Source organism: Aulonocara sp. 'chitande type north' Nkhata Bay, linkage group LG19 (genome assembly GCF_057382095.1).
Source record: "Aulonocara sp. 'chitande type north' Nkhata Bay isolate Kocher_YH1m ecotype deep benthic linkage group LG19, A_spYH_male_GT1.1, whole genome shotgun sequence".
Taxonomy (NCBI): Eukaryota; Metazoa; Chordata; class Actinopteri; order Cichliformes; family Cichlidae; genus Aulonocara; species Aulonocara sp. 'chitande type north' Nkhata Bay.
Window position 1 is genome coordinate 2042683 of NC_141362.1, and position 10500 is coordinate 2053182.

At 41.4% G+C, this 10500-nt stretch overlaps 1 protein-coding gene across 1 annotated transcript; it reads left to right on the forward strand.

The window, feature by feature from the left end:
- Positions 1-1632: 1632 nt before the first annotated feature.
- On the forward strand, positions 1633-8543 carry fam241a (family with sequence similarity 241 member A). The gene is made up of 2 exons (XM_086275207.1): positions 1633-2009; positions 6175-8543. The coding sequence occupies exons 1-2, from the start codon at positions 1860-1862 to the stop codon at positions 6463-6465; spliced, it is 441 nt and encodes a 146-aa protein (XP_086131333.1). The 5' UTR covers positions 1633-1859; the 3' UTR covers positions 6466-8543.
- The last annotated feature ends 1957 nt before the right edge of the window (positions 8544-10500 follow it).

Sequence of the window (10500 nt, forward strand, 5' to 3'; positions counted from 1 at the left end):
GCATTAAACAGTCCTGCTAATGTTTTCACACACACCATGCTGGGGGTGGAGGTGGTTGAGAGGAAGAGGAGTGAAGGGGCACTGAAGTATTGTGGTTAGCACAGGACGGTCAACATCAGCTGGAGCCTTTGGAGTTTCCTCCCACAGTCTAATGTTAGGTTAACTGGTTGAGTCCATATCATTATAAGTAAGGTAATACTAGTGCAGACATGTTAATTAAATCAAAATAACATTACCAATTACACGGAAAATGACACCCGTGACAGCACTTTATTGTATCAGTGAATTAACGGAAACACCATTTTTACTTGTTTTACTGCCCCATAAATGCACATCACCTCAAAACTTTAAAACTGTACTGCTACATTACAAAGTAGCACAAAGCAACATACAAAGCATGTCACATAACTCAGCAGAAGCACACTGAGACACCACATACAAGCACAGGGCTCCTCTCTGAAGGTGATGCAAAATGATGCACATCCACACCGGTATTTAATGGGTTCTACTTTAGACTCAGATTTAGTTTAATCATGCTGATAAACTAAATGAACGCGAGTGATCACATACCTAAGGAAGTCTGATTATGAAATCATTACATAAAATAAAAAGGCTTTGTTTAAATTAAAAAAATAAAGTCATGAAAAACGTGGTGATGTGGTGGTTAGCAACTGCTGCCTCACAGCAAAAATGTTCTGTTTGGGGCTTTCACAGGTTCTCTCCGGGCACTCCGGCTTCCGTCACATCCAAAGACTGTGATTAAGTTAATTGGTGTGTTAGCCCTGTAATAGACAGGGCGTGTGCCATCTGTTTCCCTGGGACAGCAGCTTCAGCCCACCCAACATCAAATGGATAAGCAGAAGAAAATTGATGGGCCTATTTCCAAGCAGACATTTGGAGATTTACTGAAACTGCACTTAAACATGACTCCCAACTGTAAAATTGTATGAATTAACTAATGTATGCTTATCTACCCAAAATGTTAGTAATAGGAACACAAATTTTTGGCACACTACCAGGAAAAAAATATATGAAGATGGTTAAGGCCACATTAAGACAAAAATATTACTGATCATTTTGAGAATAAAGCTGAAATTCTATTCCAGAAATTCAAGGAAAAAAGTGGAAATACTATTTTTAAAAAATGTGGAGCTTACAGTTGTTTCAAGGCAAACTGCTGCTATACCCTGTACAAAATGTCTTGTGTAGATGAGTTAGTGAAATCATACCTCAGAGTCAGTTTTAGTTTCAAGGAAACGATTTAAACACAGTGTGGTGATGGGTATAAGGGGGTGAAAAAAGTCAGTGCAGAGCGTTGCATCTGGTCACAAGGGAAAAAACACACAAACATAGATTTGTGCAAAATGAAATGTTGCCAGTGGACAGGATATCGTGCAGTAAAGAGGATGGAGGACAAGACATGATAAGACAGCTGATCAGTTTGTGTCGCTGACTCATCTACACGAGGCTGTTTGTACAGGGTATAGCAGCCTTGAAACCACTGCGTCTCCATATTTCGACGTATTTCAGCTTTATTCTCAAAATGACCGATAATAATTGTTTCCTTAATGTGGTTCTTTTTAGTGGAGGAAGCATGTTTCCATAGAAACAAGCTTCCATACTATTTGCCGTTTTTCCGAGCATTTCCACGACTGTCTGGCTCAGTGTTCCACGTAAGTGAAGGGAGATAACAACGCTGTCATTACTTTCCTGCCCTGTAGGTGGCGCCTTGTCACAGGGTCGATGAAGTTTAGACGCTTAAAAAAATCTGCTGGCTCCCGAGATCGAGAACGCGCTCTGAGTCGCTTCCCCAGCATGTGTTTACTCCTAAAAGTTCCTGTCACTGTACTAGCAGGACTATGTCTGCTGTGACGCCTCCTGTTCATGGCCGGCATGTTTCTCATCGACGTGAGTTAGAAGAGCTACCAACGGAAAACCGGAGAAGACAGCATATTCCTCCGCCTGTCCAGGGTGGAAGGCAGGCACCACTGCACAGCCAGCGGCACCGGGTAAAGCGGCCGAGCGGCGTTTGTTGAGCTAGCCGTAGCCGCCTTTTTCAGATTTCATGCTAACATTGTGGCAAACAGGGCCGAGTTGTCAAGATCTGGGAGCGGTTTCACCGTGTCGGCTTAGCCTGCCGTCAGGTTCAACTTTGTTTTTGAGCTTTATCTGTTGTCCTAACGTAAACACTTGAGTCAGATTCCATTCAGATGTTATTTTATTCGAAGAATTAAGCAAAGGATCCGCGGACAGGACAGGATATAACTTAAGTCGGGATATTATAGAAGCCATGTAACATCATACAATATGAAGTTAACGATCCCGTCTTCTTGTAAGACGCATTGCTTTGTGTCAGAACACGCGATTGATCATTGAACCCACAGTAAACTTGATCGGTCAAAGTACACCAGTGGCAGTGGGCCCTACTTTAAATATCACAAATCCTCTGTTATTTCTAATTGTTTTCTTTATTATTTCATTTAATAAAGAAAACTGCATCTATTGTGGTGTTATTAGTTCAGCAAGCGAGTTTTTAATCGACTGCTGCCTTATTAATGAGCAACGGTAAATGTTCCAAAGTGGAAAAACAGGCATTTCAAAACTGATCTGCTCATTGTTTTGTGTTTTTGGAAATGTCAGTGTTTTAAAATTTCACTGCATCCAACATCTGTCAAAGAAACATTTAATATTTTACAGCATCCACTTTCCAAATGCAAAAGTAAATAGATGATCTCCAATAATCGGAGGCAAACAGCCCTGACAGCAGCGTGTCTGCATGTTTAATGAGAGAGTTATCAGCACTCTGAAGCCTGTGCTGCTGAAAACGGATGTTGTAATGCTGTAGATGTTAATAATAATCCAGTGTCCAACCTAACAGCCCCAGGTCAGTGGCTCAGAGCCCATGTACATTTTATTGGCCTGTAGAAAGAAAAAAAAAAAAGCCTTTATTCTTATATTTTTCTAAAGCATTTGCTCTCCGGAGTGTAGGAGGACCCGGTTCCACATTAAACTCTCATCATCACTGCTGCTGTTGATTTTTCTGTCTTCCTGTTGGGAAACTGGTGGGCTCTTTATCCATACTTTCATTATTGCAGGTCTGCTATGGTTGGCGCTATAGAGTGATGCAGTGAAACAATGAATTTTTATAATCGAGTTATTCCAAGTACTCGATGAATCAGCCCTACGTTATGCTTGAGTTGAGTTTTCTTCTATATGAACTATAAATGTGATGCTTTTTCACACAAGTGCCGACGTGGAAATGTAAGCTCGTATGTAGACGTGATACGTGCCAGCAAAGCTTTGATTTGCTTGACAAAGGTCCATTAAATGATCTTACTTTTTGAGCGCAGTCTTGGCCTCAGTAGATGTGAGTGTGTTTGGCAGGGACTAAACCCGGGCCTTGCTGTATTCTTTCACATCTTGTCACCACTGGTTACATCTGTAATGCAGTGTTTCCCACAGAATTATGTAGCATTTGGAGCAGTACCAAAGGCCTGGGCCACCCACAGACTCTTTTTAATTCATTATAAATACTACCACATTAATCGTCATAGTAATTTGTATCTTCCTAGCTGAATGGATTCAGCATTAAGCTTTGAACTGTATCTAAAGGGACACTTACTTTATCCTCAACCAAACAAACACGAACACACATAATCGTGTTTGATCAGCGTGTTGGTTTGTCTGTAGAAATGCCACGCTGGAATGAAGTTTTACTTGACTTGTCCAATCTTGTCGAGTCTTACTAGTCCTACTGGTTGGTTTGCTATCTTGGGTGAGATGCTGCCTTTATGGAATCTGAACTGTTACAAAAGCGGACAGTATGAGAACTGTGCAGTAGGGCTGGGCCATATTATACCGTTCACGGTAATACCGGTATAATGTTAGGCAACGATAGGAAAATGAAATATCGCGATAGAATGGGAGTAAAACGCGCGTGCGCAGTGCCTTTGTTTTCATACGCACATGGCCGATTGTTGAGTGAAACAGATGAACCAGAATTGGTTTGTAAAAATGGTGCAACTTCAGTGATGTGGAACTGGTTTGGTGTTTGTCCGTCAGATACACAACAAAGCACATTTTTTTGCAGAACATGCAAGCGGCCGTTGTTATTGTCATATTTGTCGGACTAAGATGCTCTTAAATCTGGGAGTAATCTGGGTCCTAAACTCCGTATGCTTCAGGTCAAACAACACTGCAGCATCACTGAGAGTTAAAAACTGTCTAAATTCTTTCATCTTTAATAAAACGATCAGCATTGCTGCTTTACCAGGTGTAACTATAAAGTTTAACTTCCAGGCATCCATGAAAACAAAAGTTATTACATTTAACGGAGTTAGAAGTTAGCAGGAAGCTAGCGGAAGTTAGCTCGCTAGTTTCACTAGTTACCTAAGCATGATATAGCATGTTCTGACTGAGAGATTTCTGAAAAAAATCAAACGTACAGCTCTGCTATCACTTCCAACATAAATGAAGACAGGAAACTAAACAGCAGTGACGTTTGTAGGGTTACTGAAGTTGGGCTAGCTGGTATATAATGATGTGCTACGTGATCGCTAGCGACACAGCTATGTTAGCATAACATAAACAGTGAAGCTGGAGGACGAACACTAACACTTTTCCACTTATAAAAGTTAACGTGAAGGTTCTTCATGGTTAGAGACAAATGCAATCACATGGCAGGATGCTGTAAACGGACCAAACTTCAGTCAGGAGAACAACTGAGATAATCCATCCACAATACGAGGTTAGTCATTAATATACTGCAACAACATGGGAATAGAACAGCTGCCAGAGAATTCAACATTAATGAATCAATGGTACAGAAGTGGAGGAAGCAAGAAGAATGAGTTTAATAAAATTTGATTTATCTGACTGCTTTGTTTCGCTTAATGTGCCTTATAATCCCGTGCACCTTATGGTCCGAAAAATGCGTACTGCACACTGCAGTTTAATGTTGCAAAGCACCTCTTTTTAACTTCAGTGGATATTATATATGGTTATGCTCAGGATATGTCAGCCCATTTCTACTGGAAATGCCTTTTGGTTAAACTTTCAGCAAGGAATTTGCATTTGCACTGTTACATTTTTATAAAGCTTTAATGTACATAAAAACCAGCTTCTTGTTTAAGTGAAAATAAATGGAAGGTTGTGTTTTTGCGCTAGTAATGTTGTGGAGTTGTATTTTGTCTCGCATCAATTATATCGTCGGTTATATCGTTATCGCAAATTTTCAAATATATATCGTGATAAATATTTTTGGCCATATCGCCCTGCTCTACTGTGCAGCACAAATGGAGGCTGTGGAGAGAGACTGAACTACTACACAGTTAACTTCTGCGTAGATAGGCTTCTCGACTCAGCTTGTAGCATGTTCCATTAGGTGCTAGTACCAGGTACTTTGTATTTTAAGTACCTACTCAGCTGGGGTTGCAAGCAGTCTGAGACGATCCAAAAATGTGACATCAGAGGACTGCATGTCACTGATTGCCTAGTCATTGGCATCACTAGATGAGGCTTTTGTAGGACACAACTTTAGACCACAAAAATGGGAGCTCTACTAAGTTGCCTGACTTTCTTTAAATCATAACAGAGCGTCTTTTTTTAACGCTGCAGCAGAAACTGTTGGAGCACACTGCTGAATAAGAGCAGTTCATTAGTAGATGCACATCCAGTGTGATAGCCACACTGCTCTTTAAACCGGTCAGCTCACTTCTCTGGCTAAGCTAAAACAACAGCACATCATTACAGATACAAAGAAGTAACTGAGCGTTATAATTATGTGCTTCTCAAAGCTTCCGCTGTCACTGACTGTAGCTCTCTGCAGATCTCCACAGTGCAAACACATTGTGGCTGTCAGTTTCTCTACATACTGTCTATGTATAGTTTAACATTTTTATTTACGTTTGCTATTCATCTGTTCACAAGTTGAATTATTCTGAGTAAAAGTAACCTCTGAGGTCAAGCGTGCGCATACTCGTTTCTCACAATGTTTCTTTTCATTTTTTTCACTTAGTCGAGTAAGTGGTTGACAAAAATCTTCACAATCAGACATTTTCTTGCCCAATATATTACAGGATGCACTATAAGCTGTCTTACATTTTATACAAGTGTTGCATTAATTTACCTGCCATCTGAATTTAGGAATTCGTAAATATATCTTTGCCTCCACAGACTGATGTCAGCCAGAACCGCCCTCGAACTGATCCCAGTGCAACCTGGTCCCGCACGAATGATCCCAGTACCAGAGAGCCTCTGTTGGACGACTGTGAGCGAATGGGGACTCTGTTTGGTTCGCTCAACAAGTGTCTGCGGGGAATGGGCTTCAGCCAGATGTACTTTGGGGACAAAATAGTGGAGCCGGTCGTGATCGTCTTCTTCTGGCTGCTGCTCTGGTTCCTGGGCATCCAGGCCTTAGGACTGGTGGGAACTCTGTGTATTATCATCATCTACATCCAGAAATAATGTTGATGATTTGAGTGGTGCTTGGTGAAACTCTGGAGAGGCCTGTACTTATACACTCTTGGTGATTTACGATGCTTTATAATTGTGATTGTCCATCTGGAGCCTTCACTTGCTTTCCACAGTTGATGCAAACAATGGAGACTGATTAAAGAAAAACCAGCACAGAGCCAGATTAATGGATTTGATCATCTTGCAGTATTTACCACAGAGGACGCGGCGTCAGTTTGGGGTATTTTTGTGGCTGGTTTGATTGCATGCACGTTTATGTTCATGTACATTTTTGGGAGAAATATTAAATGAATCCCACAAAGATGATTCACTAATGTTTGCAGTGCACAGTTCACTGTGAACTGTGTTGAGTGTAATGCTAACAGTGTCTCATTTTGGGCCGGATGTGGTTGTGATTGTGTGTCTTTATTTGGACAGAGAAGGGCTGATTTATCGAGTGCATGAGTGATGTAGAGGCCTTCATGCTGTGAGCACAGTAGCTGAGCTCTGGCTCATCGTGCTTCACTCAGTCCTCATTCTGCATCCACATGTTTCTGCATCAGGACAGAGGAGGAGAATCCCGATGCATGGAAGTTACAGTGACCTGATGGGCTTCCAGTGTGTCAAAGATCATTCCACAACGACACAATCTGTTGTGTGTTTTCTCAGCCTGCACAAATATGGCGACTGTTTTCTTTCTTTCTGATTTTACAGTTGTTACGAAGCAAATTGAAATGTAATTTCCAATGTGACAATAATGAGACTCGGAGCTGCACGATGTGACGATGTGGAATTTTGACTTTGACGCATACCTGCACCCTCACACAGCCTGCTGAAAACAAACCGTGTTGTGCATGTTTAAGAGTAACGGTAACATGAACAACTTAGCGGTTACGCTCAGATTTCAGGTTTATATGGTGGAATTGTAATAACAGCGCCCTCCTCTGGTTGAGTCCTGCACTACACCTGGCCTGTCAGATTTATGCAGAGAATCGCTGTCAGCCTGCATGACCACACAGTGCATTGTCCGTTCTAACAGAATTTGCCTTGATATCAAATTATCTAAATTGCCATCGAACTTTGAACTCCCATCAGCTCATCTGAAGACTTTATCGGTCATGCTAATAGTGAACACAGTCCGTAATCTCTTAATATCGTGTCATTGCCAGAAACACCTTTAGTCTCCTTTGCAATGATTCTGCAGGATTTTATTAGATGGTTAAAATTATTTGAATAGATTTAAAGTGAATATCATTAATGGAGTGTTGTCGCACCCACACCCACATAGTATGACATGCATGCTGCTGGGAAAAGGAGAGAAAAGAAGAGACTGAAAAGTTTATTTCCGCCTCCAGGATGACCAGAAGAGAACACACAGTTCACCACAATGTAACCAGTTTACTTAAGAGCGAGGTTATCTGAGCACGTAATGATTTAGTGGTTCTGGAGTTTTTTTCTTTGACTTGAAAGTGGAAAAATTAAGCTAGAATGATACACTGGTGAACTTTGAGGACTAATTCCTGCCCCATGCAGCTGATCAGAGCCACTGCATGGTCTCTGTGGGCAGTCGAGTATTTCACCGCAGTCTTCCACTTTGTGTTTGCTAGTGTGGTAGAGTGGCTGTGAACATCAGGCCAGGATGTTGTATGTTCCTAAACTAAATGCGATAATGAAGATATTGTTATTTTGTTAAACACAAGTGTGTGACAGCGTGTTCAGCTGAAATCCTAACATCGCACACTTTAATGTGTGCTGTGCAAACTAATCTGTGACCTCTCGGGTTTCCAAAGAGCTGAATGCTTAAAACAGCAAATGCTGATGTGAGTAAACCCTGGACTCGCCTTTGCTCTTGTCTCAGGTTATTTAAGTATATTTGTGTTCAGACGTGCAGGTGTCTACATTAACTACACTCTAATCATGGGGAATGCATAATCACAGATGGTAAGCTACTGGTTTCCAATGGCCAAGCTACATTTGTCCCTCCTTTAAGATGCTGCAATCAGCTATTATCAAAATAAAGTATTTTTCATATGGCAAACATGTCATCTAATGATATTCCAGTGTATTAATAAAGTGTTTTTAAAAATATTCTCTGGTTGTACTGTGTTTTAAAAAAAAAAGTTATTCCCAGAAAGTAACAAATTACTCTTTACTTAAAAAAACATAAGTAATCACACCATGTAGAAAGTAATTTGTTACATTAGTTCCATCATATTTTTGTTACTTGGCAACTTAATATGGAAAGTTGTCTGCCATTAAACAGCACAAGCTTACAGTAAGTTTGTAGGTCTGTAAGACTAGGAAGAGATCAAAGTGCCAGGATATTGTGAGACCACACACTTTGAGCATCGAGCTGCATCTGGTTTGGATGTCACGTCCGCATGTTGTCTTTGCAGGTGCTTGCAGAACTTCAGTGTCATGTTTTGCAACAGTAGGTGTTTCTGCACTGGCACAGTTTATACCTTATTATCACATTGTTTTTCATTTGTGTAATAACTGGCTGTAATACTCACGTCTGCTCTCCTCCAAAGCGGTACATCATTGCCGCTTGAATGAGCTGAGCTCAGGCAGTCGTTGCAAACGTTTACCTTATAAGCCCCAACAGATCATTTCTATGCATCTGTCATTCAGATTATTAGTACAGCAATGTTTTATATATTTTAAATCTGTATGCAACAGTCTGTAGTAGTCATCAGGGTAGACAGTCGGATCCATTCTACAAGTGAAACGTTGTTCTTCACTTTTCTGTGTGTGAGCCCACAACTACAGATTACATGTATTCACAGTGGATGGTAATCAGCTCGTGCTAAGCTGTCAGCGTGACATACAAATAAACTATAATATAAATCTCAAATATTTATACACATACAGTGGGGCAAAAAAGTATTTAGTCAGCCACCGATTGTGCAAGTTCCCCCACTTAAAATGATGACAGAGGTCAGTAAGTTGCACCAGAGGTACACTTCAACTGTGAGAGACAGAATGTGAAAACAAAATCCATGAATCCACATGGTAGGATTTGTAAAGAATTTATTGGTAAATCAGGGTGGAAAATAAGTATTTGGTCACCTCAAACAAGGAAAATCTCTGGCTCTCACAGACCTGTAACGTCTTCTGTAAGACGCTTTTCTGTCCCCCACTCGTTACCTGTATGAATGGCACCTGTTTGAACTCATCATCTGTATAAAAGACACCTGTCCACAGCCTCAAACAGTCAGACTCCAAACTCCGCCATGGCCAAGACCAAAGAGCTTTCGAAGGACACCAGGAAAAGTATTGTAGACCTGCACCAGACTGGGAAGAGTGAATCTACAATAGGCAAGCAGCTTGGTGTGAAAAAATCAACTGTGGGAGCAATCATCAGAAAATGGAAGACATACAAGACCACTGATAATCTCCCTCGATCTGGGGCTCCACGCAAGATCTCATCCCGTGGGGTCAAAATGATCATGAGAACGGTGAGCAAAGATCCCAGAACCACACGGGGGGACCTGGTGAATGACCTGCAGAGAGCTGGGACCAAAGTAACAAAGGTCACCATCAGTAACACACTACAACGGCAGGGAATCAAATCCCGCAGTGCCAGACGTGTTCCGCTGCTGAAGCCAGTGCATGTCCAGGCCCGTCTGAAGTTTGCCAGAGAGCACATGGATGATACAGCAGAGGATTGGGAGAATGTCATGTGGTCAGATGAAACCAAAGTAGAACTTTTTGGTATAAACTCAACTCGTCATGTTTGGAGGAAGAAGAATACTGAGTTGCATCCCAAGAACACCATACCTACTGTGAAGCATGGGGGTGGAAACATCATGCTATGGGGCTGTTTTTCTGCCAAGGGGACAGGACAACTGATCCGTGTTAAGGACAGAATGAATGGGGCCATGTATCGTGAGATTTTGAGCCAAAACCTCCTTCCATCAGTGAGAACTTTGAAGATGAAACGAGGCTGGGTCTTCCAACATGACAATGATCCAAAACACACGGCCCGGGCAACAAAGGAGTGGCTCCGTAAGAAGCATTTGAAAGTCCTGGAGTGGCCTAGCCAGT